A 12,681-nucleotide genomic window follows, 5' to 3' on the forward strand; every position below is an offset into this window, starting at 1 on the left:
CGTTATGGTTGCTGTTTAGCAGTTGAAAGATGGCGGGGTAGTCCTTGCTTCCCTTCCAATGGTTATCCTACCCCTATATAGAAAACCAGGGTTGGTTACTCTGCTTTTCTTTTTGTACAGGTCCCTGTCAGAGGTCAGCTGAGTCTGTCATACCTGAGAGAAGCTGTTCCTGCCCCACAGCTAGATCCACAGGTAAGTGCTTTTGCCTTCTAAGTGAGGAGTCAGCACTTTTGGATCTAATGGGGACCTAATTATCTTTTTTTATTTGGGGATAAAAGTAATTTAGGCAGCACTGACAGGGCACTTACAGCAATGGAACCTAAGGTCATGAACGGGTTAAAAATGTTCTCCTTTTAGTCTGAGGCTGGCTTTAGAGAGAGGGATGTTGGTCAATAATTGGGCTGAGACCTTTATTTGCCCTTAGCAGCCTGCTATTTGAAGCTTATTTGCAATCTCTCATTTTGGTTTAAAATAAGGAGTGGTTTTCATTTACAAGTTAAGTTCAAAGGTTCAAACCCAATAATACATGCCTGCACATTTCGCCATGCCACTCAACATACATAACTACGAGATAGTAGATTTTTATTGAATTACTGTATATGAAAGGTTATTCATATTCTACTGGCAAATATTTTATGTGGGTTTATCTTTTATATATTTTTCTTCTGTTCAATATTGTGTTAATGTTAATAGTCTTGTCCTCCTACAGATCTAATGTTGTAATAATTGATTGAGGCCCGTAAGGGTCCTCTTAAGATTGAGGAGGGCAATTTCATCTCCCCAAGAAAATATAGAAAATGTGAGGTTTAGTTTTAGCCTGTTTAACAAAATCGTGATGTAACGGATATGATTATACTTTTTGGACTGATGTGTTCCTTTCTTTGTACTTATGTATGACACCTGTCTGTTATATTGCATATTTAACCTCAATAAAAATTATATAAAAAAAATAAATAAGGAGTGGTTTAAGGGATTCTTTTTTTAAATATATAGATCTTATAAATTATTGCTCCTGGGAACCAATATTTAAACATTATAGACTCTGATAAGAATTTAGCTATGTCCTTTGACAAATGTTTGTATGGTTTTGAGGCTCAGATTATTCCTCCTGTGCAGTTTTGTTCCATATGTGTGAATGAAATGTAACTCTCATCTGTCTCTCAGGATATTGTTGTCCATGACATAACTCAACTTTCTCCTCAGACGTCCCCTATCTGTGGCAATTTCACAAGCAGTGCCCTGTGGTTCCTTTCAGTCAGTTCCTAGGGGTGTATATTTACCTGGTGATTTTGCTGTGCAACTGACTTCTGCCGTCTTTGCAGCCCCGAGTGCCTTACACCTATTGCTAGTAAGAGAGAAAGAAAATCTGAGAACACTTCTAAATCAAGTAGTTCTGATTCTGCCAAGGCTGCTTTAGTCAGTCTATCTCTGTTATCTGAGGAGGATCATTCCTCCGTGGCTTCTGAGGGCGAGATCTCTGATTCTGAATCTGCTGTTGCCAGTACAGCAGACTCAGAGGAGGTAAATTTTAGATTTAAGCTTGAACACCTCCGTTTACTTTTGAAAGAGGTTCTAGCTACTTTGGAGGGCTCTGAAACTACAGTTGCAAAGACTCCTAAAAAGGCTAATAAACTCAACAGAGTCTTTGATGTCAAACCCAAATCTGTGGAAGTATTTCCTGTTTCAGATCGCATGTCTAACATTATATATCAGGAATGAAAGAAGCCGGGTGTTCCTTTTTCCCCCATCTCCTGTTTTTAAAAAGATGTTTCCGGACAGATAGCTTAGCATGCTAAGGCAATGTGGCTCTGTAGCAACCCAAGGGTTGCAGGTTCGATCCCCGGCAAGGTCCACTCAGCCTTTCATCCTTCCAAGGTCGATAAAATGAGCAGCGCCTTGAAACCCTTACGGGTGATTAGCCGCGCTTTACAAGTACCCAATACATTACATACATTACATTACATAAAAAGGTGTTTCCTGTTGCTGACTCTATGCGAGATCTTTGGCGCACTGTTTCTAAAGTAGAGGGCGCTATACCCACTTTTGCCAAGGGATCCACTATTCCTCTAGAGGATAGTACCTCCTTTACAGTGATGGTAAACTCGATGGGTATGGCACATATCCATGTAAATAGTATTATAATTAAAACCCCACTTTCATTCATGATTTTTTTTTATATTTTAAAATAAAAGTTTTATTACAGATAATCGATCTTATTTTCACATACCCCTTCTCCTCCCGGAGCCGATATACTCATTTTTCTTTGAGTGACGTTCCTCATCTGCCCAATTAATTTCCTGGCCTTTAGGAGGCCAACTCCCCACACAAAACACCCCTTTGATCCATCGCGCATGCTCTTAATTTTTCTTCTGATACCTCGCTCTGTGACAGAGCATATAGAAGGGAATTGGGCATGCGCACCACTGGTAATCTCAGGAGGGACCTTGGATGCCTACGAAGAGAGCTCTCTACATCACAGAACTTGGAAATGGAAAGGGGTGGAGGAAGGAGAGGTAAGGAGCTACAACTAATATACCAAATTTAAATATTTAGGAATAGATTAAAAATTAAATAAACTTAGCGATTTTATTATATATATTGTATTTAAGCTAACTACCTATAACACACAGCCCAACTTTACCATCACTTTAAGGACCCTATGGATAGGAAACTGGAAGGTTACTTAAGAAAAATGTTTCTACACCAGGGTCTTCAATGGCAACCTGTTGCTAGTATTGCGACAGTTTCTGGTGCGGCCTCATATTGGTACGACTCCTTGTTCGATCTGATTTCGGAGGAGACTACAATAGAGGAGATCCAGGACAGGATCAAGGCTTTAAATACCTAATACCTTTATCTGTGATGTCAGCATGCAAGTAGTTTGTTTGGGGGCAAAGATTTCTAGCTTTTCCGTTCTATCTCGCAGAGCTCTGTGGCTAAATTATTGGTCTACTGACGTGGTATTCAAGTCTAAACTTCTGTCTCTGCCCTTTAAAGGCAAGACTTTATTTGGTCCTGGTCTGGCTGAAATCATTTCCATGGTCATTGGTGGAAAGGGAGCTTTTCTACCACAGGACAAGAACGGTAGACCCAAGGGTCGCCAAAATTCTAATTTTTGTTCCTTTCGCAACTTCAAGGGACAGAAATCCTCCTCTTCTTCCAAATCTGAGCAAGCCAAGACTTCATGGAGGTCTAACCAGCCTTGGAATAAGGGTAAGCAATCCAAAAAGCCTTCCTTTGAGAATAAATCAGCATGAAGGGTCCGCCCTTGATCCAGTCAAGTAGGGGGCAGGCTTTCCTTCTTTCAGCAGGCTTGGATTTGCAATGTCCCCGATCCTTTGGCAGTGACTGTAGTCTCCCAAGGATACAGGATAGAATTCAAATCTTGCCCCCACAGAAGCAGATTTCTCCTGTCAAGATTATCTGCAGTCCAGATAAAGAGAGAGGCTTTCTTAAACTGTGTCAAGGATCTTGCTTCTCTAGGAGTGATTGTCCCAGTTCCTATGGCGGAACAGGGTTAAGGATTCTATTCCAACCCATTCGTGGATCCCAAGAAAGAGGGAACTTTTCGACCCATTTTAGACCTCAAGTGTCTAAACAAATTTCTCAAAGTTCAGTCCTTCAAAATGGGGACTATCCGGTCTATTCTCCATTTGGTTCAGGACGGTCAGTACATGACTACCTCAAGGACGCATATCTTCATGTTCCTATCCACAAGGATTATTTCTAATTCCTGCGGTTTGCCTTTCTGGACAAACACTTCTAATTTGTAGCCCTGCCTTTCGGCCTAGCCACTGCCCCACAAATCTTTACAAAGGTTCTAGGGGCTCTTCTGGCAGTGGCCAGATCTCAAGGAATTGCGGTGGCACCGTACCTGGATGATATCTTGGTTCAGGCACCATCTTTTCATTTAGCAAGATCCCATACGGATTTCCTATTGTCGATTCTCCGCTCTCACGGGTGGAAGGTGAATCTGGAAAAGAGTTCATTGATGCCAAATACCAGGGTATGTTACTTGGGGACGATCATAGACTTGCTCTTCATAAAGATTTTCTTGATGGAGGTCAGAAAATCCAAGCTTCTTGCTGCCTGTCTTTCTCTTCAGTCCTTTCCATCAGTGGCACTGTGTATGGAAGTCATTGGTCTAATGGTGGCTTCCATGGACATTATTCCTTTTGCTCATTTCCATCTCAGACCTCTACAGTTACACATGCTCAGACAATGGAAAGGAGACCACTCAGACCTCTCTCAGAGGATAGTCTTAGACGTCCAGACGAGGGAATCTCTGTCTTGGTGGCTCTCTCAAGACCATCTGTCCCAGGGCACATGCTTCCTGAGACCATCTTGGGAGATTGTGACCACGAATGCCAGCCTTTCAGGCTGGGGTGCAGGTTGGAGTTATTATTATTATTATCAGGTATTTGTAGAGCGCCAACAGATTCCGCAGCGCTGTAAACATAGTCGGTGTACAGGATAGCTTTTGTAGGGGTCAAGTGGGTAGAGGGCCCTGCCGAGAGTTTCACTGTTGTAGTCAGCTCTTATGAAGTGATCTGTAAACAGCTGGGCCCATAGGCTTACATTCTAAGGGGTTCAAGGGGAAAGCAATGGCATTAGGGAAGGTTAGTGTTGGTTGTATGCATCCCTGAATAGTAGAGTTTTTAGGGAGTGCTTGAAGCTGTTAAAACTAGGGGAGAGTCTTATGGAGCGAGGCAGGGAATTCCACAAGATGGGGGCCAGTCTGGAGAAGTCCTGTAAACATGAATGTGAGGAAGTAACAAGAGAGGAGGAGATCCTGAGCTGATCGAAGGGGACGGGAGGGAGAGTATCTAGAGACAAGTTCTGAGATGTAGGGGGGAGCAGTGCAGTTGAGAGCTTTATATGTCAGGGTGAGGATTTTATGTTTAATCCTAGAGGCAAGTGGAAGCCAGTGAAGGGATTGGCATAGAGGTGCAGCAGATAAAGAGCGACGAGTAAGCAAGATGAGCCTGGCAGAGGCATTCATAATGGATTGCAAAGGAGCTATGCGGCAGCTAGGTAGACCAGAGAGAGGACGGAATTGCAGTAGTCAAGGCAGGAAAGCATAAGAGAGTAGATTAAAATCTTGGTTGTATCTTGTGTAAGGAAATGTCTAATTTTAGCAATGTTTTTAAGGTGGAAGCGGCAGGCTTTAGCCAAGGACTGAATGTGAGGAGTGAAGGAAAGATCTGAGTCAAGTGTGACCCCAAGACATCGGGCGTGCGGGGTAGGGGTAATGATGGAATTATCAACAGTTATAGAAATTTTGGGGGTGGAGACATTGGAAGAAGGGGGAAAGATAAGGAGTTCAGTTTTGGAGAGATTTAGCTTAAGGTAGTGAGAGGACATCCAAGATGAGATGTGAGAAAGACAGTTAGTGACACGGGTTAGTAAGGAAGGAGGTAGGTCTGGTGCAGAGAGTTAGATTTGGGTGTCATCGGCATACAAATGGTATTGAAAGCCATGGGACTTTATTAAGGAACCTAGTGACGACGTGTAGATTGAAAAGAGAAGGGGACCAAGGACAGAGCTTTGAGGTACCCCAACAGAAAGTTGTAACGGGGCAGAGGATGCTCCGGAGAAGGCTACACTAAATGTACGGTTAGTCAGATAGGAAGAGAACCACAAGAGAGCTGTGTCACAGATGCCGAAGTTGGAGGGTTTGGAGCAGAAGAGGGTGGTCAACAGTGTCGAAGGCTGCAGACAGGTCAAGGAGGATAAGCAGAGAGAAGTGGCCTTTGGATTTTGCTGTAAGTAGGTCATTGGTAACCTTGACAATTGCCGTCTCTGTAGAGTGATGGGAACGAAATCCAGATTGCAGTGGATCAAGAAGAGAGTTTAATGTAAGGAAATGGGATAGACGTGCGTAAACTAGCTTTTCGAGGAGCTTTGAGGCAAGAGGGAGTAGGGAAATAGGGCGGTAATTGGAAGGGGAGGTTGGATCAAGGGAAGGTTTTTTGAGGATAGGTGTGACCAGTGCATATTTTAGCGATGAGGGAAATATACAAGTGCAGAGGGAGAGGTTGAAAATGTGTGTGAGTATGGGGGTGAGGGGACAGTATAAGGGCAGAAACTTCATCCTCATTAACAGGGGCAAAAGAGCTGCATTTTTGGATATTTGGGTTTTGGGTGATCGTGAGCTTTTGATGGGGTGGGAGATTGGAAGTATGTTGAGAGCTGATTTCACTTCTGATGGAGTCAATTTTGTTGTTGAAGTGGTTTGCAAAATCTTGAGCTGAGAGAGAGGTTGTGTTAGGAGGTGGCGGTGGGCGGAGAAGAGTGTTGAACATGGAGAACAGACGTTTAGGGTTAGAGGAAAGAGTAGAGATGAGATTAGAAAAATATTGTTGCTTATAAAGATTAAAGGGCAGAATAGTCGGAGTTCAGGAAGAACCTGTAGTGAAGAAAGTCAGCTGAACTCCAAGATTTCCTCCAATGTCGCTCAGCAGTACGGGAGCATCTGCGTAGGTATCGTGTCAGAGGAGTATGCCAGGGCTGAGGATGAGAGTGTGGTTTCTGAGCTAAGGTTGAAGGGGCCAGAGTGTCAATGACCGATGTAAGGGTGGAATTATACTGGCAGATAGATTGGTCAGGGCAGGAAAAGGAGGTGATGGATGAGAGGAGAGGTTTGAGAGAGCTAGCGAGCTGATGCAGATCTAGTGACTTAGTGCTTCTGTGAAGTTTGGTATGAGGGGTAGAGGGAGGGGGAGTTGTAGGTAGGGAAGTGATGTTGCAAGTTAGGAGATGATGGTCAGAGAGAGGAAAAGGGAGTTTGTTAAATTTGAAAGAGTGCATTGATAGGTGAAAATCAGATCAAGGGAATGACCATCTTTGTGAGTGGGAAAGTCAGTCCATTGTGACAGGCCGAAAGAGGAAGCCAGTTGAAGAAGTTGTTTTGCAGAGGAGGCAGTGGGATTGTCAAGAGGGATGTTTTTTTTTTTTTAATATTTATTTAACACAAAATAAGTGTACACATAACAGAAATCCACCTCTTTCTGCCACGCAGGGCTGGATATAACATATTATAAAACAAAACAAAACAGTTAACAAAACAAAGCTGATTCATTTTGGCAAATTACCAGCCCCCTTGTAAGAAATATAGTACACTTATCTGCATTCCCACTTCAATACTTTTCCTTTTTTCTAATGCTTTCCTCTTTTTAACTCGATTCTTGAAAAACACCTTTTGTACAACAACCTAGCTATATATGCAATCTAACAAAAGCAACAAATACCCCTAAAAAGAAAGTCACATAAAATAAATATATTACACAAAAAAATAAAAAAAAATAAAAATAAAAAAAAATAATTTGTTTGATGGCTATGTCTCTTTTGGGACCACTGGGGAGAATACATTTAACCTACAAACTAGATCCAGCTTGTTCTGGTAAGACCCTACATTACTCTGATTCTGACACAATTTAATTTCCAAACAGGAAATTGCAGCAGCTGCTGCATTTCTGGACCCAAAAAAAAAAAAAAAAAAAAAGGGTTCGCTCCCCTGCCGGGCCCTATCTCCCCCCACTATAATCAGTCCCTTTCCAACTCTCCCGTATTATACCATATTCGGGGGAAATGACCAGCCAATACCTGTAGTTGCATGTATGCGGTCTCCCTAAAAGGTTTAACCAACCTAACTTGCACTTCAACTGGAAGAGATAAAATAAATGGTCCCCATTGATTAAAGAACTTGGCTAACCTTCCTTCCGAAACATTTTGTAAGTTCCACTGTTCTTGTGTAAAGTGGATCATCAACGCATTTTTAAGCTCATTTAATTTAGGTGCTGCTTTTGCCTTCCAAGCTCTCAGTATTATATTACGACCAATAAATATAATCTGATTAATTAATTTAAGGTTTCTAGGGGCGATTTGTGGCTGCACTAAAAAAAAATCTGCATTGATTGAAAGTGAAAATCTATCTTGAGAGAGGCCTGTATCCAGTATTCTACCCTGCGCCAAAATTGAATAATCATAGGACAACTCCAAAAGCAATGTAGTAAATCAGCAGTATGAGAGGAACATTTGAGACACGCCGTCTGTATCCTATACCAATTAGTCAACCTAATTGGGGTCAAATATGTCATAAAGGATAGTTTAATTTGAGTCTCTCTCCACGTCGTCAGTACCCAGCTTTTCCCAATTATTTTAAAGGTGTTCTCGATGGCCTGACTATTCACCGCCGGGAAGAACCTATTCCATTTTGCAGCTATGAACTCTCTTTGAAGAACTGAAGGCCCCTGATTCAGAAGGCTGTAAAATGGAGATGTAGAATATAGGCCTCCTTGAAAGTTATTAATTTTAGGTTGGAGTACCGAAAGAGCCCACTCTATACCATAATTTTGCTTTAACTCAAAGAAAAAATGTCTTAACTGCAGATAGGCGTAGAAATCTTTGTTCTCAAGCCCAAATACATGTTTTAGTTCAAAAAAGGTTAAAGGCACGAGATTCGCATCTAACATTTGGGCGACAAATACCAATCCTTTAGAAGACCATACCCTGAAAACTTTATCTGACAATCCTGGTGCAAAATTAGGGTTCCCCGTAATGGATAGATATTTGGAGACATAGGGTGAACAGCCCACAAGGGAGCAACATTTTTGCCATGCTAGAATGACATACCTATAAGTACTGAGCGCAAAAAGTGAGGATGGAAGTGCATTCATAGGGCAATGTAGGATAGCATCCAACCGAAAAGGGGCCACCAGAGCTGTCTCCCAGAGTACTGGCGAAACCTGATCACATTGAGTTAACCAATCAACCGCTACCTTTAACTGTGCGGCCAAACTATAGAAATGTAAATTAGGAAGAGATAAACCTGCCGCTTCTTTATTACACATGAGACGTACGGCAGAGATACGCACTCTGGCACCCTTCCAGATTAAGTTAGAGCATGCCCTATTATAGTTTTTTATATCCCTATTGTGAATAGGGATTGGAAGATTTTGTATGAGATAGAATAATTTGGGGAACAGAATGGTTTTTATAAGTGTAACCCTAGCTGTTAAAGAAATAATCAAGAGGGATGTTAAAGTCGCCAAGAATGAGGGCAGGGGTGTCTGAGGAAAGGAAATAAGGAAGCCAGGCAGCAAAGTGATCTAAAAATTGAGTTGGGGAGCCAGGGGGGCGGTATATGACTGCAACACGTATAGAGAGGGGAGAGAATAACCGAATCATGTGTGCTTCAAATGAAGAAAATGTGAGTGAAGAGAAGGGCTGTATTTGTTGGAAGAGGAAAGTAAAATACCGACACCACCTCCTTGTCTATTGCCAGACCTAGGAGTGTGGCTGAAATGGAGACCCCCATGTGACAGTGCAGCAGTGGATGCTGTGTCTGAAGCAGAGAGCCAGGTTTCTGTAAGAGCCAGGAGGTTAAGAGAGTGGGAGCTAAAGAGATCATGGATAGAAGTGAGCTTGTTGCAAACAGAGCGAGAGTTCCAGAGTGCACAAGTGAAGGGGGAGGGGTTTTTAGATGTAAGAGGAATATGATTAAGGTTACCAGAGTTTAGTTTATGAAGTCTATTGAAAGGCACACAAGGATGTGAAAGGCTAGGAGGTTCCTTAAGAGCTCAGGGAATTTGGACTCAGGAGCAGTCTGCCCTCCCAATAAATATCCTGGAGTTGTGAAAGGATGTGAAAGGCTAGGAGGTTCCTTAAGAGCTCAGGGAATTTGGACTCAGGAGGAGTCTGCCCTCCCAATAAATATCCTGGAGTTGAAAGCAATCGTCATTGCTCTGATAGCTTGTCCTCAACTGAGTTTGGTCCAGTTTATTAGGGAGGAAAACTGAGTTCCTTAGCTATGAAGGAGGTAACTCGCGTTATTTAGTGGGTGGAGTCTCACAATTGTCTCATTTCTGCCATCCACATCCCAGGGGTGGACAACTGGGAAGCATCTGAGCAGGCAGACTGTTCATCCAGGGGAGTGGGCCCTAAATCCGGAAGTATTCTCAATGATAACTCTCAAGTGGGGAGTTCCGGAGTTGGATCTGATGGCTTCTCATCTAAACACCAAACTTTCAAAATATGGATCAAGATCAAGGGATCCACAAGCAGCTCTGGTCGACGCTCTGGCGGTTCCTTGGGACTCCGGTCTAATTTACATGTTTCCTCCGTTTGCCCTCCTTCCTCGGTTGATCGCCCATATAAAACAGCAGCAGGCTTCGGTGATTCTAATCGCTCCAGCTTGGCCTCGCAGAATTTGGTTTGCGGACCTGGTTAAGATGTAGTCTTTTCCCCCCGTGGAAATTGCCTCTGAGGAAGGGCCTTCTACTTCATGGTCCTTTCCTACATCCAAACCTCTAAAGCCGACTGCTTGGAGATTGAATGCCTAGTCTTGTCTAGACGAGGTTTTTCAGAAAGGGTGATTGATACCATGATTCAGGCTCATAAGCCAGCAAGATTTAGCAAAAGGTGTGGCGTATTTACCTTTACTGGTGTGAATCTAGGGGTTTCACTTGGAGTCAATGCACTCTGTTGATATTTAAGTTATTGTCTTGGAAGGTTTTGTTTCTTCTGCTCGTAGAGTCTCAGAGCTTTCGGCTCTGCAGTGTGATCCCCCTTACTTTATTTTTCATGCGGATAAGGCGGTCCGTACCAAATTGGGATTTCTTCCTAAGGTGGTTTCGGACTGCAATATCAATCAGAAAATTGTTGTTCCTTCATTCTGTCCTAATTCTTGTTCTCATAAGGAACATCTGTTGCATAACCTGGATGTTGTGCGTGCTTTGAAGTCCTATCTGCAGGTAAATAGAGATTTTTCTCAAACTACTGCCCTTTTTATTGTATTTTCTGGTAAAGGTAAGGGCCAGAAGGCCACTTCTTCTACTCTTTCCTTTTGGTTGAGAAGTGTTATTCGGTTGGCTTATGAGACAGCTGGACAACAGCCTTTTGAGAGGATTACAGCTCATTCAACTATGGCTGTCTCTTCTTCCTGGGCCTTTAAAAATGAGGCTTCTGTGGAACAAATCTGCAAGGCGGCCACTTGGTCCTTGTTGCATACTTTTTTCCAAATACTTAAAATTCAATGTTTTTGCCTCAGCTGAGGCTTCTTTTGGGAGGAAAGTTCTTCAAGCGGTGGTGCCTTCTGTTTAGGTCCGCCTGTCTTGTTCTCCATCCCTACTATTCTGTGTCCTCTAGCTTGGGTATTGGTTCCCACTAGTAATTAGAATAGATTTGTGGACTCTCCATGCCATTGGAAAGAAAACAAAATTTATGCTTACCTGATAAAATCTTTTCTTTCCTAGCATGGAGGGTCCACGACCCGCCCTTATCTAAATTTTGAGACGGCTTTTTGTCTTTTTCTAAACTTCAGGCACCTCTATACCCTTTGTGTCTCTTCTCTTTCCATATTCCCTCGTCTGAATGACTGGGGGTTTATGGGAAGTGGAAATGATACTTACAGCTTTGCTGGGGTGTTCTTTGCCTCCTCCTGCTGGCCAGGATTTGAATTCCCACTTGTAATTAGAATAGATGTGTGGACTCTCCATGCCAAGAAAGACAATAATTTATCAGGTAATCGCAAATTTTGTTTTACAAGCTGAGGGTGGGGGGGGGGGGATATTGTTTTAAATTGTACATGTTTTAACCTTTATTTAAAGGTATTGGAAAATCAACATTAAACTTGTATGATTCAGAAAGAGCATGTCATTTTGAGACACTTTTAAATTCACTTCTATTTTCAAATGTGCTTTGTTCTCTTGGTATGCCTTGTTGAAAGAGAATACAAACATATCTACACTAGTGGGAGCTAGCTGCTGGTTGGTGCCTGCACATATTTGATTAGTGACATTTGCTGCCTATAGTGCAATGCTGCTCCTTCAGCAAATAATAACAAAATAATGAAGAAAATGTGATAATAGAAGTAAATTGGAAAGTTGTTTAATCCTTTAAGGGTACGTAGGTGGTCTTTCTATGAGGATTACATTATTGATAGGGCGGTCTGCTATTTCCAGTGGCCATCAAGAGGGAGGGAGGATATAATGGCATGGTCCCTCCCCTTGCGGCGCAACCTGCGCTATTATAACCAAGAAAACGTCATGACCATTAAGGGGTTAAAATGATATGTTCTATCCTAATCATGAAAGAAAATTTGGGGATTTACTGTCTCTTTAAGAATATACTTTTGAGTCCATCATGAATTATTTCTAACAACTTCTGCACCCCTCAGAGTATGCAATCATGCCGATTACTGTGGTGCTCATAATGAGCATTGTGCAGCTTGTGGACTTTGTGTCATTACCAAAAAGCAACCAAAGGTCTGTGGCAAAGAAACTGCAAAGGTCTGTGGCAAAAACATATTTTACACCCCTTCAATGTTACATTTATTTTTCTGAATAACAGTTAAGTTACTGAGTATAGAAGCTCCAGGCAAAGCATAAAGGATATAGCTCTACTAGCTTCAAAGCCCCTTTCAAATATTATGCATAGGTGCTGGCTGTGTTGATAGAAGACAAAGCTTGTCAAGGGACTTCATAAAATTTAAAAAAACAAAGCAAGATAATTAACATTTTATTAGACACGTATCTTTATTTATTATAATCTGCTATAATTTATGATGTTAGATGCACGCTGATGAAAAGCAATTTACTGGTCCTTTTAACTTTACCTTAGTATTTTTCCTTTTAAGATTCTTCAGCTTCTGACTCATTTCTATCTGTGTTGCAAGAAAAA

General features: G+C 42.1%; 1 protein-coding gene across 1 annotated transcript in view; it reads right to left on the reverse strand.

Annotated features, from left to right (window-relative positions):
* Window positions 1-12,681, reverse strand: part of CENPU (centromere protein U) — a 150,300-nt gene that overhangs the window by 18,127 nt on the left and 119,492 nt on the right. Inside the window, exon 11 of the mRNA XM_053703875.1 lies at window positions 12,617-12,664. Within this exon, the coding sequence (XP_053559850.1) occupies window positions 12,617-12,664 (48 nt within the window). The remainder of the gene's footprint in view (window positions 1-12,616; window positions 12,665-12,681) is intronic.

This window comes from Bombina bombina, chromosome 2 (genome assembly GCF_027579735.1).
Source record: "Bombina bombina isolate aBomBom1 chromosome 2, aBomBom1.pri, whole genome shotgun sequence".
In the NCBI taxonomy this organism is placed as follows: Eukaryota; Metazoa; Chordata; class Amphibia; order Anura; family Bombinatoridae; genus Bombina; species Bombina bombina.